Genomic DNA, 18,740 nt, shown 5'->3' with positions numbered 1-18,740 from the left:
AGAAGCAGCACAGAATGGCATTACTGGAGCTGATCAGCAACATTTTACTCAACCTGCAATTTCAGAACTTGCTTAATCTGATAGAGTAAATTTCGTCTTAGAATTTAATTCAACAGCAGTTGACCATTCAGCTTCAACTTCAGCACAGAATCTGAGCAAGAATCTTCACCAGCAAGTAGCCGAGCCTTCTATTCCTCTACCTTTCCCTCAAAGAAGTACACAACCAAGAAAAGAGATGGAGGAAGAAAAGGCTAGGGAATATCAAGATTTGGTGAAGTTATTCAGCAAGGTTGAAGTGAATGTGCCTTTGCTAACCATGATCAAACAAATTTCGAAATATGCCAAATTCCTCAAGGATCTTTGTGTGCACAAGAAGAAATTGAAATTGATTAGTATGGGTAAAAATGTCTCAGCATTACTTCATCCAGTTCCTCATAAATGTGAAGATCCAGGAGTTTTCACAGTTCCTTGTATTATAGCAGATTGTATTTTTGAGGATGCAATGTTAGATCTTGGAGCTTCTATAAATGTGATGTCGAAATCAGTTTTTCAATCATAAGAATTGGACCTCTGCAACCCACAGGTGCAGTGATTCAGTTGGCTAATAGAAGTCAAATACATCCAGCTGGGGTGATTGAGGATGTATTGGTAAAAGTGAGGGAGTTAATTTTTCCTGCAGATTTTAACATCTTAGATATGGAGGGTTATGTGCTTGCAAACAGGTTTCGACTTATTCTTGGACGTCCATTCTTGAAGACTGTGAGAACAAAGATTGATGTACATGCAGGAACTCTCTCCATGGAGATAGGAGATACAGTGGTTCGTTTCAACATTTTTGAGGCTATGAAGCATATCCTAGAGAGGATCATTCTATACTTAGCTTGGATATCTCAGAGGAGCTGGATAGCATGGATTTTTCTTCAAAAATTGATTCAGATTCAGATACTACTGATGTTGATCAAGGTAATGAATTTTCTTCATTGTTGGAGGATATCTCAGATATGAGAGTGAATGCTAGTTCAGGTGAATGCATAGGGGATTGCTTATGAGAAGCATTACCCCTAGAATCGCTCAGAGAAGAAGAAGTATGTGTAAGGGAGTGCTCAGCAGCATTACCCCTAGGATCACCTACTATTGATCAGACGCAGGATGAGTTGAAGTCATTGCCTCAACATTTGAAATATGCTTATTTAGGAGAGAATCAGCAGCTACCTATCATTATAGCTCAGAATTTGAAACCAGATCAGGAGGAAAGATTGTTAGAGATTCTGAGACAGCATAGGAAGGCCCTTGGATGGACTCTGGAAGATATTCCTAGGATCAGTCCTTCCATTTGCATGCCAGGATTTATTTGGAGAAGGATGTGAAACCGGTGAGACAGCCACAGAGACGACTGAACCCTTTGATCTTGGACATGGTAAAGAAAGAGGTGACTAGACTCTTACAGGCAGGCATTATTTATCTGATTTCTGGCAGTAAATGGGTAAGTCTTATACATGTGGTTTCGAAGAAATCAGGGGTGACAGTAGTTGCTAATGAAGAAAATGAATTGGTGCCAACAAGAGTGAAGAATTCTTGGAGAGTTTGTGTGGACTACAGGAAGCTAAACCAAGTAAGTCGAAAGGACCATTATTCATTGCCTTTTATTGATCAGATATTGGAGAGACTGGCAGGTAAATCACATTATTGCTTCCTTGATGGTTACACTGGTTATTTTCATATTTGCATCGACCCAGAGGACCAGGAGAAGACTACCTTCACTTTCCCTTTCAGTACATTCGTGTATCGTCGGATGTCATTCGGACTGTGCAATGCTTCAAGGACTTTTCAGCGATGCATGGTGAGTATTTTTGGTGATTTATTAGAGCATTGCATGGAAGTATTTATGGATGATTTTTCTGTTTATGGCTCGTCCTTTGATGCATGTTTGGAAAATTTGTCTCAAGTTTTGAGTAGATGCATTGATACTGATTTGGTACTTAATTTTGAAAAGTGTCACTTTATGGTAGAGCATGGCATTATTTTAGGTCATATAGTCTCTAGGAAGGGTATTGAGGTAGATCCTGCTAAAGTTAGCGCTATATCTTCTTTATCTTACCCCGCATGCATGCGGAATGTTCGAACTTTTCTTGGCCATGCAGGATTCTACAGGAGATTTATCAGGGACTTCAGTAAGATTGCTTTGCCATTGTCTCAGTTGCTTCAGAAAGATGTTATGTTTCATTTTGATCAGAGGTGTAAAGAGGCTTTTGACATATTGAAGGAGGCTCTTACTTCAGCACCTATTATCAGACCCCCAGACTGGACCCTACCTTTTGAGTTGATGTGCGATGCTTCAGACTATGCAGTGGGAGCTGTACTTGCACAGAGAGTGGATGGAGCACCACACGTCATTTGCTACACTTCCAAGACCTTAGATTCAGCTCAAGCAAACTACACCATGACAGAAAAAGAGCTTCTTTCTATTGTTTTTACTTTAGATAAGTTCAGATCATATTTACTTTGTTCTCATGTGGTTGTGTTTTCTGATCATGCAGCTTTAAAATACCTTCTCAAGAAGCCCGATGCAAAGCCTAGGTTAATCAGATGGATGCTTCTACTTCAAGAATTCGACGTAGAGATACGTGATAGGAGCGGGAAGGAGAACTTGGTTGTAGATCACTTGAGCAGAATTAAGGGAGACTTGAATCATACGGCTATTGTTGATTATTTCAGGGATGAGCAGCTTCTATAGTTGCATGGTGAGTCACCATGGTATGCGGATCTCGTTAATTTCTTAGTAGCACATGTTTATCCCAAACAATTTTCAAAAGCTCAAAAAGATAAATTAAAAAGTGATTCAAAATTCTATGTTTGGGATGATCCTTATCTGTGGAAATTTTATAGTGATCAGATCATTAGGAGATGCATACCTGATTATGAGTTTTAGTCTGTACTTACTTTTTGTCATTCTTCTGAGTGTGGGGGACATTTTGGACCACAACGAACTGCTAGTAAAGTATTAGAATGTGGTTTGTACTGGCCTACCCTTTTTCGTGATGCTTATGCTTTTTATCGATCATGTGATAGGTGTCAATGAACTGGGAACATAGGACTTAGAAATGAAATGCCTCAACAATTCATATTATTTTGTGAGATTTTTGATGTTTGGGGTCTTGACTTTATAGGTACATTTCCTGTCTCTTTTGGATTTGCATATATTTTATTGGCAGTTGATTATGTTTCCAAATGGGTGGAGGACATTCCCACTCAGACTGATGATTCTTTTGTTGTTGTTAGTTTTGTCAGGTCTCACATATTTTGCAGGTTTGGAGTACCCAAGGCAATCATAAGTGATCAAGGGTCTCATTTTTATAACAGACACATGAAAGCTTTGCTACATAAGTATAGGGTTACACACAAAGTTTCTACATCTTATCACCCTCAAACAAATGGGCAAGCAGAGGTGTCTAACAGGGAAGTTGTTGGTTGCTATGCGGAATATCATACCGGTTCCCCTGTACAAAAATTTTGTACAAGTCCTGAACCTTTACTAACAACCTATTGTATTCTTTAGAAATTAAATTAGAATCGCAAACGGAACTTAACATTATTGATTCCAAATTCAACTTATCTGTTCTTAGAGGTTTAGACTTGGATCGCAAACGATGCTTAACATTATTGATCCAAATCCACCCATGTTACAAATTCAATTAAATATTAATTTTAGAGATCGGCTTCCAGGTTAAACATGGCGAGGCACTAGGCCTTCTTGGATATGGGAGCAACCACCACTTCCTAGACAAAGCCTTTCAACGAAATTTAATATTTAATTTCCTTATAGTAACTCTAGGTTTCACCAAAAAGAACAATCGAATCACAAAATCAAAAAATAAAGAAACACAAATTCGAAACAAATCTGAAACCTAGAATCACTAGCCTCTTGTGTTTGGTATTTCAAAATCCATACAAAGAAAACTAGTATGATGCGGAATAGAATTACTAGTTATACCTTTCTTTGTAAGCAACAACATCTTGATCTTCTATCGTATTCCTCTTCTTATCTTGGGCGTTGTGTGGGCAACAATCTACCGAGATGAGAACCACTAAGACAACTTCCTTCTTGCAAGTTTCGGCCACCAACCTTCAAGCTCCAAGGGATGCAAGAGCAAAGCCTCCTTTCTCTCCTTCTCCAAGCAAAATCCGGCCACCACAAGAACTCCTAGAGATGATGTGGTTCGGCCATAAGAAGAAGAGAGGAGAGGATGATTAGGGCCAGCCACACCAAGGAAGAAAAGAGAGAGGAATAATAGAAGAGATGTTATGAGGTGAGGCACCTCTACCCTCTCTTTTATATTTCTTGGTCTTATCAAATAAGGAAATTTAATTATAATTAAAATTCCCTTATTTTCCTTGCCATTGGTTAATAAGGAAAATTTAATTAAAATTCCTTTTAACCCTTTATCATGGTCGGCCCCTTCAATTGCTCCAAATAAGACAAGTTTTAAACACAAAATTAAAACTTCCTTATTTGTTTCCGGAAATTTTTAAAAAAAAAAATTCTCTATTAATTTTCCCTTCATGGTTGGTTATAAAAGAAAATTTTATAAATTAAAATCTCTCTATTAAAACATGTGAATGATTTCCAAAAACAAAAGTTATCTTTAAAATTAAAATCTTCCTCTCAATCTACAAATAAGGAAAGATATCAAATCTTTTCTTAATCTTTTGTAGAAACTATAATAGGAAAGATTTAATTTTAAAACTCTCTTTTAAATCATTAAGATGGTTACAAAAAAGGAAAGTTTTATCAAAAATTAAAATCTTCCTTTTAACTGCAAATAAAAAAAGATATTAAACCTTTCACTTAATCTTTTGTAGAAAGCTATAAAAGGTAAGATTTAAATTTTAAACTCTCTTTTAAAACCATGCTATCCACATAAGAAAAGATTTTAAAAATAAAATCCTTTTATTTTAATATGGCTGGCCACACCAAGCTTGGGCTCCAAGCTAGGGCCGACCACCTCTACTTAGCTCAACCTTTTGCTTGACCCCCAAGCTTGGACTCTAAGCTTGCTTGGTCGGCCACCTAAGGTTGGGTAAGAAAGTGGGTATAGGTGGGTATAACACTTTATAAATAAGAGGCTACGATAGGGACCGAGAGGAGGAATTGGTTTTGGTCTCCCGATGAAATTAAGTTTCCCGTGTTCGCCCCGAACACCCAACTTAATTTCATCAATAATAATTCATACCACTAAAGAATTATTATTGAACTGCCGCACCAACCCCAAATTATATTTTGGGCTCCTTCTTATTATAAGTGTGTTAATCTCCCTGTGTTTAAGATGTTGAATGTCCACTAATTAAATGAGTTACTGACAACTCACTTTAATTAATATCTTAGTCCAACAGTAGTACCACTCAACCTTATTGTCATGTCGGACTAAGTCCACCTAAGGGTTTAATATGACAATTCTTATGAGCTCCTCTTGGGTTCATTCTCAACCTAAATTACTAGGACACAGTTTCATTCTATAATCAACAACACACCATATAATAATATCATTTCTCAACTTATCGGGCCTATTGATTTATCGAACTAAATCGCACCCTTTGATAAATCAAATAAATGAATATTAAGTATATGTGCTTGTTATTTTACCATGATTAAGAGCACACACTTCCATAATAACAAAGGTCTTGTTCTTTTATTCAGTCAGAATAAAAAAAAACTTACCTTAAATGGTCCAGCTCAATACACTCTGAGTGTACTAGTGTAATTTTATAGTTAAGATAAACTAATACCAAATTACACTACAACTATTCCAATGGTTTGTTCCTATCCATCTTAGTCGTGAGCAACTGTTTATAACTTTTAAAGAAGTGATAACATAATCTTCTGTGTGTGACACCACACACCATGTTATCTACAATATAAATTAATTGAACAACTACACTTAGCATATAAATGTAAACATTTGACCAATGTGATTCTTTTATTTCAAAAATCAATATTTACAAAAATCTAGGTTTTTAGTATACACTCTAACAAAAGTAAAAGCAATTCTTGAAAAGACTGTGGGACCGGGTAGGAAGGACTGGAGCAAAAGACTTAATGATGCACTGTGGGCTTATAGGACTACTTTCAAGACCCCTATAGGGATGTCTCCATACAAGATTGTGTATGGAAAAGCTTGTCATCTACCCGTGGAGATTGAGCATAGGGTGTATTGGGTAGTTAAAGCATGCAACTTTGATAGCAGCATGGTTGGAGAAGAAAGGAAATTGCAACTTCAAGAACTTGAAGAGATTAGATTGGAAGCCTATGAGAACTCATGGATCTATAAAGAAAAGACTAAAAGATTTCATGACAAACAAATTGAGCTGAAAGCATTCCAAATTGGTGACAAAGTACTTCTATATCGATCTCATCTCAAATTGATAAAAGGTAAGTTGAGATCTAGATGGGAAGGGCCTTTTGTGTTACTAATGTTTTCTCTTATAGAGTGGTTGAGATTCAAGAAATGTCTACTGGCTGGATTTTTAAAGTGAATGGGCATAAGCTTAAGAAGTTTCATGAAGGAGTTAATGGTTTGGTGGTGAAGGAATTTGACCATATTGATGCTATCTACCCGAGTTAAAGGGGAGTTTCACTCTATCTCTTTTTCTTTGAAAATGAATAAATTTTAGGATTTTAGTAGTCTTCTTATTTCTTTAGATAAAGTTTTTGGTTTCATTTAGAATTCTCTTTTTGCATTAATAAATTTTAGTCTCATTAGTAGTTGTTATGCTTGCTTGATTATTTTTTTCGGACTTTAGGTTAATTACCCTTTTCCTTAAGTTTAGTAGTCTTTGTTTTAGGAATAAATGGTACTTCCTCCTTTTGATAATTCTTTGCATCATTTTTAGAGATTTGAAAAGGAATGTTAAATTTGATTATTGAGTTTAGAGACTTTATGGCATAAATGGACTCTAGGATTGCATGAGGTTAATACTAAGTGATGGATTCTTGATTGATGGAATGCGTTGATAACTTTTATTTACCTAGTGAGGATTGAGCCTATTTGAGTGATTCACTTGTAGTTTATATCACTCTAGAACTTGCTTTAAATCTATTTAATACCACTAAAGCAGTGTTGAGTCATTTTTATGAAGTTTACTCCATTATCCTATTGCCCACAATCATCTTTGCTATTTTTCTTGTTATGAATCATCATATCTTTATTCTTATCTCATGTCTTACTTCTTTGGATGTGGTTATCTTGGATATTATGTGATGATTTTATTTTGGCCAGGACGCACAAAAGATTAAGTGTGGGGGAGGTGTTTAGTCTTTGATTGAGTTCTTTTGTTTTGTTGAAGAAAGTGAATTCTGCTAGATAGAGGAAGTTCAATGGAAGTTGTTGACTGTGTGTCTTGTTTCAATAATTGATACATGTGATTATGAACAGATTGGAATTCCGGAAACTAATGCTATGGTCAAATTTTATAGAGATTGGGAAAGTTGCAGAAATTGAAGTGCAGAGTTGAATATGGAGGTGCATTCTGCATCAGTTTTGTATCTACAAAATATGCTAAAAACAAATGCTATTGAAATCTGATCACAAAGGACTTTAATGGGGAATTCAATTGGTGGTTATTATTTCATCAACGAAGTACTTGAACATAGTATCATTTACTTGGGAAAGTTGAAGAAAAGGGCAGCAATGGGTACTTTAAACAGTGAGGTGAAAATGCTGAAAACAGCATTCAGTTACATGTGGTACCAAGTGTGTCTAGCCATTGAAGTCTTTGGGAATTAATTGAAACTCTTGTATTTCCAGCAGCAATTGTTGTTTACTTCCTTTCCATTCTTTACAAACCTGCTGGACAGAATTCTGAAAGTATCAAATTGTTGGATTCTAAAGTTATAGTAAGCTGAGACAAAATGGGAATTCAAGCTATTATTTGATTAAATGATTGTAAAGTTCTATGGGAATAAATTTTTGAAGCATGAAGTGAGAAAGCAGTAACAACAAATGTGGATATCAAGTGTACCAATCTGGAATTTAGAAATCTGTGAGATAAATGCAGAACTGGGAAATTATGTAGTTGAGAGCTGTGGGAGTATCAAAAATTCAGAAATGAAATCAGGAAAAGGAGAAGCTTACATGAAGTTTTGTAACATGAAGTAACAATGGATTTCAGGTATCATTAACTTTTACAAGTTGTATTTTATTGAAAAGATGAAGAGCAATGAAATTTCATAGCAGTGAAGGATGATACCGGATGATGAGAAGAATAGAAGAAGACAGAGATGGACTTCAAGCTGTGAGTAATACTGAATTCAAGGTAATGGAATTCTAGATCTGAAATGGAACAAATGAAAAAAAAAAAAAAAAAGGAATGTTTGCTGAGATGACAAAAATAGACAGAGATTAAGAATTCAGAAAATGCAGAATTACACAGCACATGTAATGTGGCATTTCTGTGCCAATTTGGGAAGAGAATTTTGATGAGTTAGAGCTGCTGGAAACTGGAAAGCTCATGGATATGCATTGTAAAGGGTCTTAAGAGACAAGATGAAGAAGTATTCAAATTTTTTGGGAATAAGCAGTGATAAATTGATACAAAGTCCAGAATATGAAGAAACTGAAATCAGCAATTTGTTGTGCAAAATTGGGGTTCAAGGTCATTAGTTCATGAAAAAAAAATTGAAACCCAGCTGCTAATTAAGTATTGACAAATGGTTATCTTTCTTCTCCAGAGTTTACAAGACTTTTAGACAAGAAATTTGATACTAAACAGGAAAATAAAGCTGGAGCCTGAAGACTGAACTAAATCTGCAGTTTTGGTATTGGACTTTAATTGAAGCATGCAGGAAGTTAAAGTACAAGCTAAATTTTTGTGTCATTGCAGGAAAAGAGGTTAAGATTTACTGCCGGTCAAATGCAGAAGAGGATGTTAAAAAAAATGAAAGAAAGAAATATGCAGCTACAAGTGGAAATGAATTCTGATTCTAATTAAGTCCAGTTTTGTGCCATAGGTAATTGCTGATTTGTGCCAAGTTTTCTTGCTATTCTAATCTAAAATGAATGGAATTAAAGCCAACTTGATTCATTATTTAATGAACTTTCTTCCAAGGTTTACTCGCTAGGAAAATTTGGCTGAAATGTATTGAAATAGAATCAGCAAACTAAAGGATAGAATCATATCACCACTGTGCAGTAGCTATAAGTTATCAGAATTTTAAAGTGTTGATGAGGAATGGATGTAATTCAGAGCATGTGATGAACCAAATCAAAGAATTTCATATTCGATTAGGGATTTTAAGAATCTACAACTAAGAATTTGCAGAAATAGAATTTTAGTTGCTAACTGAAATAAGAGGAAGAGAGATTGGTGCTGTAAATTGAGGATTTGAAGATGAGAAAAAAAAAACACAAGGCTATCTAATCTGCACTGAATGGATAAGCTGAATGCTAGAAATAAAGTGGGAATTATAGGATGAGTGCAGATTGGTATGTTTTCAGATCAAATCAGCAATAAGATGCAGTAAAAGAAGAAATGTAGAATTTCATGCTTGGCCGGAATGCATCATTACATAACATCTTGGTTCCATGTCTTCTACTTATCCTTTGAAAAATTTATTTTCATATTTACCTTCTCAGCGTTAATTTTTTCATTCACCTCTTATTATGTTCTCCTATACAAAGTTTGTAAATTCATGATTGTGCATCTTGATATCTGTGATAGAGGTAAAGAATAGATGAGAAACAAGCTTATGGTAGTGATTTTTCTATCAGTAACTTGAGTGATCTCTACCATTGCAAGAATTGAGATTAGGATGAGAGTCACTTCAAATTACCTTGTGAGAATTAGAAATGTTATCATTTTCATTTTATTCATGATGGAAGAAATTATTAAGTGTTGAACCAAGGTAAGAATAGAGTGCATGAATGTTTGAGTTTATGAAACTTAATAATTTCAGATAACTTCCTTTTACTATCTTGTGAACATGATCTAGAATAGTTAGGAGAAGGAGGTACCATTTCAGTTGTTATTTTAGTTATTTCACTTGCACGAGGCATGCAAGAATAAGTGTGGGAGATTTGATAAGCTAGGATTAGCTACATTATTTTTGGATTAATTTGTGGTGATCTTTATATATTTGCACATTTTAATTTCCAATTTTGATCATGTTTACCAAACAAAGTCTTCATGAGCTTTATGATATTTTTTCTTCTAATGCATGATTTGTTCCTCATTATTTGAAGTTGATTTTGTAAGGTACTAAAAGGGTCATTATTCAAATGAAGACTTGGTCTATTTAACCAAGTGAAGTTGTGCAGAACCACATGTGGGCTTAACCAAACCTAGACCCCAACTGATCTCAACTGAACTTGAACCCAAGTCACACCTCAATTTGAGCCAAAACCCTAAGTATTTAATCAAAAATCTGGCACGGTGAACAGTGAGCTTGCGCTACTGTTCATTGTGTCGTTTTCCTCGGCGTTCGATCGCTTGCTCCTCTCTGCATCCAGATCTGCAAATCAACTCGTCCTCATCGGCGTGGAGTTCCTCAGCATCCGGCGACTAGTTTCTGATCGTCGTTCTTCATCAATGAGTTGATTTCGTGGGTGGAGTACTGTAGCTGCGAATCGCGTCTTCCTCCTCAGACCGGTGGCATTCTTCTTGTTTGAACTTCCATTCCTCTACAGAATTACCGGCGGCGTTCCTCCGGTGATCCTGGACCATTCCGACAGCAATCCATCCTTCATAGCTCTCCTTCCAGCTTCGTGATTCCAGCGTCAGAAATCCAACATGCGTCAGAGAAGAATTTTTGAATCTTGAACTTGCTGAAGACTTGCGTGGAAATATAGGTGAATTTGAGTTCATCTTGAAGCTAGAGGATACCATTCCGACACCAATTGGAGCGTTCTCTGCGGTTCCTTGTGCGACGACAAGGAGACGATGAATTGGTCTAAGATTTGGATTGTAGGGATGTTTAGTTTCATTGAAGTTTGATTCCTTAGAGTAGATCTTTCTGTTTTTGCAATTGAATCTGAATTCATCACTTCATAGTATAGATTCGTTGTTAATTCTTTTTACTACACAGCTTTGTTCTTCACCTCTCTGTTCTAGCTCAGTAGAAATTCCTGCAATTCTGGATTCTAAGTTTTTGTTAGTAATTTTTGTTCTAGCGAACCATTAGACGATAAGTTACTCACTTTAATAGGTTTTAGTTAGTTTAATGAATTTATTAATTTCTGATGCAATTAATTAGATGTAGTGTTAAGCTTTTGTGGAGTTGTGTTCTGCAATGCGAAGCTACAATTCTGTTCTTAGGTTTTTAGTAGGTAAGTTTAGTTGGTTAAATAGAATTAGTTTTATAATAATTCCTGGTAGCCTAAGGTTAGTTCTCTAGTTTGTTTTAGACTAATTCAGAATTTATAGGTTTTGATAATTGCAATTTTGTTGAATTTTATCCATTGAAAGTGTGGTTTGTGGTGTTTGATTTCTTATTAAGTAAGACTTTATTTTTTTAGTAGGTAGTTGTAGTGTTTGCAAATTCATTTCTAGTTTAATATTTCATTTAAATGCTAAACCACAATTCGTAACTAAAAACCCCAAAAAGAGTGTTCTAAATCCAAGATAAGCATGTTTCTAGCATAATTCTCGAAAAATTCGACTCGACCCTTATACTAAAACATTTCCTTGTGTAGTTATGGGTTTTCGATCATAACATTAATTTGGGAGTTTATTTGTGACATTAATTTGGATAACTACCATCTACCAATCTCCCTCATAAATACCCGAGAAATAAAGGAATGCGAACTACTAGTATCAATTAGCATATCAGCAGAAAATGCATATAGTAAAATCGTACCGCGGAAAATGGATTCGTCAGCCCGCTGTGCATCCTCTCTGGTAACTGCGTGAATTCGTCCAGTCTCTAGCGAGGGTGGAGGTGGTAGCACTGCCAGAGGTTGCTACGCCTGAGCCGAAATCTGAGCCTGCCACTGAGACGGTGCTGGATACTAAGCCAAAGATAGATATGAGGGTTGTGACTGATACTGAACCAGTGGCTAGGGCTACAACTGGTACTGAACTAGTGAATGTGGCTGCAGCTGATACTGGACAAGTGGTTGAGGCTGCGACTGGTACTAGATCAATGGCTAGGGCTGCAGCTGATACTGCACCACTGGCTGAGGCTGCAATTGATACTGTGGTCCCGAAAGAGAATTATGTGATACCATATGGCCACTGGAGTGCTCCTGTCCAAGTATGTCATATGCAGCTACTGCAGGAGGGGTTGTCCTCTGCGGACGATGCAAAGATTGGGCTTTCTGCCCCCCTTGCTGAGTCCCTGTCTAACTAAACTACCCTCCCTGAACAAAAATCCCAGAAGCCACATGTTAAGCCTTCAGTGAACAATCTCGGCTCATGTCCCCGGGCAGTTTACAATAATAGCAAACTGATTGTCATAGGGAGCAAGCTGATGTGACGTGATCTCTGGATCCACATCGGGTGCAGTGCATGTCACTGGAGGATTATTTTCGATTCTACTGAGAAGACCGGAAACATCATGAGGAAGTTTGCCTTGATTTCTGAGGTCGGCCAAATGCACCAGAAGTACCCTGACCCGCTGACTATGAGCACTTTGCTGTTGTCCGATAGCCTATGGCTGCTGGGTCTGTCCTGAAGTCTGATCTGTCTGCTTCCTTTTCTTGTCCGCATTCGCTCTCTGCTAAGCCGCCTCAATTATAAGAGCTTTATCCAATGCCTCTATATAAGATGAATTATCAAAACCCGCAATCTTTACTTGAAGATGTCCATTCAATCCCTGGTCAAACTGAACCATACGTGACCTGTCCTCAGCAACTAACTCTGGATAAAATCTGGCTAACCGATTAAATTCAGCATTGTATTCTGTCACTGTACGATTGTTCTGCCGAAGATTCAGAAAATCCTGTCGGCGTGTCATCTGATATGACCATGGAAAATACTGGCTCTCAAAAGCCTCTCTAAATCTCGCCCAAGTGATGTGCTGCTCGCCTATGATCGAGCGTTGCGTATTCCACCAGATATCGGCCTCGTCCCATAAATGGAAAGTAGCCAGCTCAACCTTCTCCCACTCGGAACAAGCCATATAGAAGAAAGTCCGCTCCATAGTTTCTATCCAAGACTAGGCCACGCTCGGATCAATCTCCCCACGGAGCACTGTGAATCGACTTTTCACCGACTCTGCCAAAGCTGAGATCCGAGCTCGTGCCACGATCAAATCAGTAGGTTGAGCAGGAATCACCGCGGGAATTGACGAAACCACTAAAGCTGGTACTACAAGTGGTACTGCTGGATAGGCTGGGGAGGGTACCCCTGGTGTTGCTGCATAAGCCGGGATAGGTACCACTGGTTGCACTACAAGGTTAATATAGGCAGTAGGGGTTGGAGGTACGGTAGGTGGTGGTACCGGAGGAGTGACTGGTACTTCTGGTACGAGGACTGAGTATGCAGTAGCAGGCACAGGTGGCTGTGATGTCGGGTACGCCGTAGGCATAGGTGGAGGAGGTGTCGGGTATGCAGTAGCAGACACTGCTGGTGGAGGGGCCAGGTATGTCTCAGGTGGTATTGTTGGTGGTACAGTGAATACTGTAGGTGTGGGTAACTCTGGAGAAAGAACTGTCGGGATCCGAGAGCCCGACGCGCCCGCAGTACCATGAGGAGTATGTCCCTGACTGACAGGCTCAATTCCAGCAAATCTCTCTAGCGACTCCGTTGCCAGAGATTCCAACGCCCTCTTGCGTGGTCGTCCTGCACGACATCTCGGCACGGGAACACATGTACTTCGCCTCATATCTGTTAAATTATTACCTAAGTATTAATACAAGTATCTATATTATAAAATTAATCATCATACATATTTGTCGTCTGGAGATATTCCGTTGCTACCAAGTCCCCACATTTGACCTCGTCGAAGAATACCTCAGAATTCCAAAACATGAAAATCGACAAAAATCCGTATAAATCTTAAAATACCCAGATTAACTCACAAAACCTGAGCTCTGATACCAAATAAATTATCACGCCCCGGGGGTGTCCCTGTCAGAGGAAATTTCGGTAACATCCCCCATGTACGGGTGATAATCTGAAACTTGACTACGAAGCCCTCAGGGCCCCTCAATCCTCGGCCAACACGGTCGGAACATATACAATAATATAAACAAACATCCACGCAGTTTATATAGTACAGCCTCCGGCTGTCATCACAATATAAAAAATCGAAAACAAACATCCAAACTTACCTCTTCTGTCGTCCGGCAGGCACGTAGCAAAACATACCAAATAACAACCCACCGAGCAAGCAGGAAGTCTAACCAGTCCAATGCCTTAAGAAAAAACATACAAAATCCAGGGTGCAAAAACCAATACAAGTCTGGAACATAGCTTTTAAGCGAATAAACAGGAAACCAAAAGACCAAAACGAAAATTTTTGTGACAATGGGACTAGCAATTGGAACCTCCTCACGGCCTCAACCTGAAATAGGAATAAATCAACAATGTAAGTTTAACAACTCAACGGATATCGGATAGACATGCATAATAAGATATAACTATCAATAATAATCATGCGGTACAGTTTCTTGAATAATAATAGGAAATGTGAACTGAAAAGGCTGAAGAAACTGTACTCACCATGATCACCTATCCGGATATAAGGGTTGTCAGACTAGACACAAAATATCTCCTGTATGCATGTCAATCATATGCAACCACCAAAAACGCAACATACAAAATGCAGCAATCACAAACAATAAATGCAATCCATGCATATGATGCAAAAATGGCATGGTCACTCCTGACGTCAGTCAGCCATCTCACACGCGATGGTGAGATCGAGTGGATACAGTTATGACAATTGTGCACTCTGTCATCACTGCTCCTGAGTGACCGAGTGAACAGGATGCTGTCGGAGTACAGCTATTCTCTTACCCCAAACATAGTGGGGGAGCCTAAGCTCTCATATCCCTGTATCATGGTTGTTAGCTAGAGCCCTAGACCCAATCATTTGATGATTGTATTTTGGACTTATTGTATCATATTCTATATAAATAAAGGCATTTGGATTTTGGTTATTATACTTACTTGTATTTGTGTCAAATAAACTAAGTATAATAATGTCCTTGAGTAGACGGTTCTCACCTATATCAATCGGTTAGTTGAACCGATAGTGAGATGATATAGGGAACACTACTCTTAATCATTCCTAGTCGAGTATTAACATTCAGGGATAATATTAATGCAATAAGACTAGCATGTAGGTCAACTCGATGACTTGATCTCACAAGTCATGGATATAGAGATATCAAGTTGACACATGGGTATACATTAGAGAATGTATACTGAATGACCCGCCATGAAAAAGTATCATGGATCGTTATATGAGTGTCATATACTTTCTCATGTGGCTATTAGTATGACTACTAGTCCTTAGACCTGAAGTCACCATAGATCCCTACATAAGGAGTTATGTACTTTGGTTTCGTCAAACGTCACCCGTAACTGGGTAGACTATAAAGGCGATTACTGGGTATATAACAAATTATGCAGAGGGATGTGAGTGATGTAGATGGGATCTATCCCTCCTATATGACGGGAGAGACATCGGTATTCTTGATAGAGTGAGACCACGAAGTGTATGGCCATGCCCAAATGAGTCAATATAGGATATTGAGCTCATTTGATTTAGTGAGTCTACTTGGAGTTCAAGATTTAGATTGGTCAAAGGATGACACGGTCTATATCTCACATTGACCAATCTAGATGTTTAGGATAGAAGGACACTTGTCATATATTGTGAGGAGTCACAATTAGTAGTCACAAGGTGATGTTGGATCTCAACATTCTTGTAACATTGGGTATTAATGATGTGTTGCTAGATACCGCTCATTGCTTATGTTCCTAAATGGGTTTAGAGTCATTGCCAACGTTACAAGAATCTATAGGGTCACACACTAAGGACAATTAGATGAAGATTAGGTTCATATGATGAACCAAGAAGATTAGATTCATTTGATGAATCAAATTGGATTAAGAGTAATCCTAATTGGGCTAACTTGAGTTCGACTCAAGTTGATTCATATGTTCAATGAGTCTAATTTAGATTATGACTCATTGAATCAATTTAATTAAATGAATTAGATTCATTATATTAAGTTGGCTTGAATCAAATGGTTGGATTCGATCAACCATGGAAGAGATTTGGTCAAGTTTGACTTGATTTGAGAGGAAGATAAAAAGTCAAGTTTGACTTGACTTTATGCCACCTCATTAGTGAGTTGGCATTGATGTGGACCAATGATGTTACTCCACATCATCAAGGGTGCCACCTCATAGAAGTTACAAAGTCATTTTCTTTAATAGCTTCACATTAATTGCACTTAATGGAAATTTTGGAGTTACACAACATGAAGTGGCCGGCCACTTTTGAATGGAAAATGAATTGATTTTCCTCATTCAAGGCACATTGATTCCTTCTTCTTCCTCCTTGAGTTCTTCTTGCTCTCTCCCTCTCCTCTTCTTGTCGTGGCCTATCAAGGTGCTAGCACACCTTTGTTTAGGTCTTCTCCACCTAAGTTGTCCGTGTGGATACTTCTAGAGGACCGTACGCTTGACGGTCTAGAGATCCAGCATTTTGGACGAGCGGGATTCGCGTAGGGCGCGCATCAAGGGTATATACATCTTAACCTTTGTAGATTTAGTGTAAATCGAAGTTTTCTAACTCGTACTTGAAATTTTTCGAATTTTTCCTTTGCACGGATCCGGTGGCATGGGTGATTCGGGGTTTCCGCGACTCAAAAAGCGATTTTCGCGGCCCGAAAAACCCAACAATGGTCAAGGGAAGGGATCCCTGTTCACTACCACGCTGAAATCACACTACCTATGAGCGAACCAGCGGAGCCCTGACAGAGTAAACTACACACACCCTGCCTGATGTACCACTAACCCATGAGTGATTATGTGTGTAGATCATGTAACTGGTGATGTGTTCAACAATAATGGAACCGACAATCGCTCAACATGTAATCATGCAAGATGGTGCATGATACAAAGCATGTAGATCCTGACAATATACAACTTCATATAATATGTACCAAAAAGGAAATAAATCCATACAATGATCTAGGTCTCATAAATCTAGGTAAACAAATCAGATATGTCAAATAACTAGTCTATTACATAGTAGGTCACTATTTTTAGGATCAAGAGTACGCATGGCAACAATCAATAGAATATAAGCATGAATGCATAACAGATAACAATAAAGGTAGACTACAAGTACTAAGTAATGACATACCAAAGCAGATACAAGCATAACCATTACTACTAGCTATAACCTACTATACATATCAAAATGACAATATCAAAAGAGATAAGTCAAAGGTACTACCTTTATCAGTCGATCGTGACCAGAAATCCTACATCGAGACACCCGTCTCGAATCAATGTCCTGCGATTACGTAAATGTATTTAGCTAACTACACATATAGCAAATAGCTAAATAAAATCCCCAAACATTTTTAGGGTAACCCCTAATCGAAGTATGATCATTAATTAACCACCCACTAGAATTAAACTAGTTTAACCCTAATTATCACGACAACCAATTGGATAAATCATTCATAATCTTTCCAAGTTTCAATTCTAGGTGTAATCTACAGCAAGGATCAATTTCTCTACACCTTACCTCAACTCAACCACTCCTATTGATCCACGGCCAGAAAACGCAGCTGTTGAAATTCTAGCCGGAAGCACTTGCCACCTCCAAAATCAGCTGACTAACTATAATGGTCGGGATTCAACAAGGTGTAATCGCTGTAGCTTTAGATCTACAACCAATCATGTTGAGCAAGTAACAATCGTATGGGGAAATCGAATAGAAGGAAGAACATAGATACAGAGAGCACCTCTTACCTTCCAATTCCGAGTGAGTGGAGATCAACGGCTATACCACAACCTGCGTTAGGAAACCAACGAATAGCGACACAGTAGTCTAAAGCCACGGCATCGACCCCTGATCTGTCCTGGCTCCCGGCAGGGTGGATTGAAAAGAAGAAAGGGGTGACGCGATGTGGGGAGACTAGGGCACGGGTCAGAGAAAGGTCAAGAGAAGAAGGATCAGTCAAGGCTAGCTTACCCTCGGAGCCCTGAACGCCCACCCGCGCCGGCGATCTGGTGACACTGGCTCGATCAAGTGGCAGCGATCAAGCAATGGTAACAAGGCGACACAGCAAGCACCAAAGTTCGCGGCAGCAACGATGGAAGAGGGTGACGGCGATCTCCTGCACTTGGCTACAGATCAGCCCTTGTACAGCAACGTGGCACAGAGAGGATTGTGGCAGATTGGCCGGCGATCGGAGGAGGAAAGGGAAGGAGATGATTTGGTGGAGATTAGGGCTAACTCGTGAGGAAGAAGAGGAAAGGGGAGGAGAGGAAACGAGACGGCGCCGGTTGGGGAAAAGGAGAAGGCGATCAGCGCTCCATGCCGCGTGAGGGAGAGGTGGCGTCGGGCAAGAGGGGAGAAGGGAGAGGCGTCGAGAGGCTTAGGGCGCGGGTGTTCGGGAGAAAATAATTAGGTTTTATAAATATATATAACTTAGGTTTATTAAATTAAAATCTAAGTTAATTCCTCAATTAACGCTACATAAATGGTATTCCCAAATAAGTTTTCCCCAAACTTATAAATTCATCCCCTTAAATTTATCATACGAACTCCGAAA

General features: G+C 38.4%; 2 protein-coding genes and 1 long non-coding RNA gene across 3 annotated transcripts; 1 reads left to right on the top strand and 2 right to left on the bottom strand.

Moving 5' to 3' along the window:
- Window positions 1–235: 235 nt before the first annotated feature.
- On the top strand, window positions 236–2,734 carry LOC122023158. The gene is made up of 7 exons (XM_042581245.1): window positions 236–485; window positions 584–823; window positions 937–1,023; window positions 1,195–1,363; window positions 1,477–1,612; window positions 1,655–1,772; window positions 2,142–2,734. Exons 1-7 carry the CDS (start codon window positions 236–238, stop codon window positions 2,732–2,734), a joined length of 1,593 nt encoding a protein of 530 aa, XP_042437179.1.
- A 10,413-nt stretch (window positions 2,735–13,147) lies between these two features.
- Window positions 13,148–13,816, bottom strand: LOC122023157 (leucine-rich repeat extensin-like protein 3). The gene has a single exon (XM_042581244.1). The coding sequence runs from the start codon at window positions 13,814–13,816 to the stop codon at window positions 13,148–13,150; it is 669 nt and encodes a 222-aa protein (XP_042437178.1).
- Window positions 13,817–14,198: 382 nt separating this feature from the next.
- On the bottom strand, window positions 14,199–18,577 carry LOC122025177. Its single transcript, XR_006123612.1, has 4 exons — window positions 17,935–18,577; window positions 17,708–17,849; window positions 17,411–17,470; window positions 14,199–14,497 (listed from the first exon to the last, which is right to left on the bottom strand). It is a non-coding gene; the product is annotated as an uncharacterized LOC122025177 (long non-coding RNA).
- Window positions 18,578–18,740: the final 163 nt, after the last annotated feature.

This window comes from Zingiber officinale, chromosome 9B (genome assembly GCF_018446385.1).
Source record: "Zingiber officinale cultivar Zhangliang chromosome 9B, Zo_v1.1, whole genome shotgun sequence".
In the NCBI taxonomy this organism is placed as follows: domain Eukaryota; kingdom Viridiplantae; phylum Streptophyta; class Magnoliopsida; order Zingiberales; family Zingiberaceae; genus Zingiber; species Zingiber officinale.
This window is presented reverse-complemented; position numbering and strand designations above follow the sequence as displayed.

What these genes read in the sequence shown, in the direction of transcription:
- LOC122023158 (XM_042581245.1), top strand. Translation starts at nt 236, where the DNA reads ATGGAGGAAGAAAAGGCTAGGGAATATCAAGATTTGGTGAAGTTATTC. An exon ending in GATAGGAGATACAGTGGTTC is followed by an intron (nt 824 to 936) that starts GTTTCAACATTT and finishes AAATTGATTCAG; the next exon opens with ATTCAGATACTACTGATGTT. An exon ending in GGATTTATTTGGAGAAGGAT is followed by an intron (nt 1,364 to 1,476) that starts GTGAAACCGGTG and finishes GATTTCTGGCAG; the next exon opens with TAAATGGGTAAGTCTTATAC.
- LOC122023157 (XM_042581244.1), bottom strand. Translation starts at nt 13,816, where the DNA reads ATGAGGCGAAGTACATGTGTTCCCGTGCCGAGATGTCGTGCAGGACGA.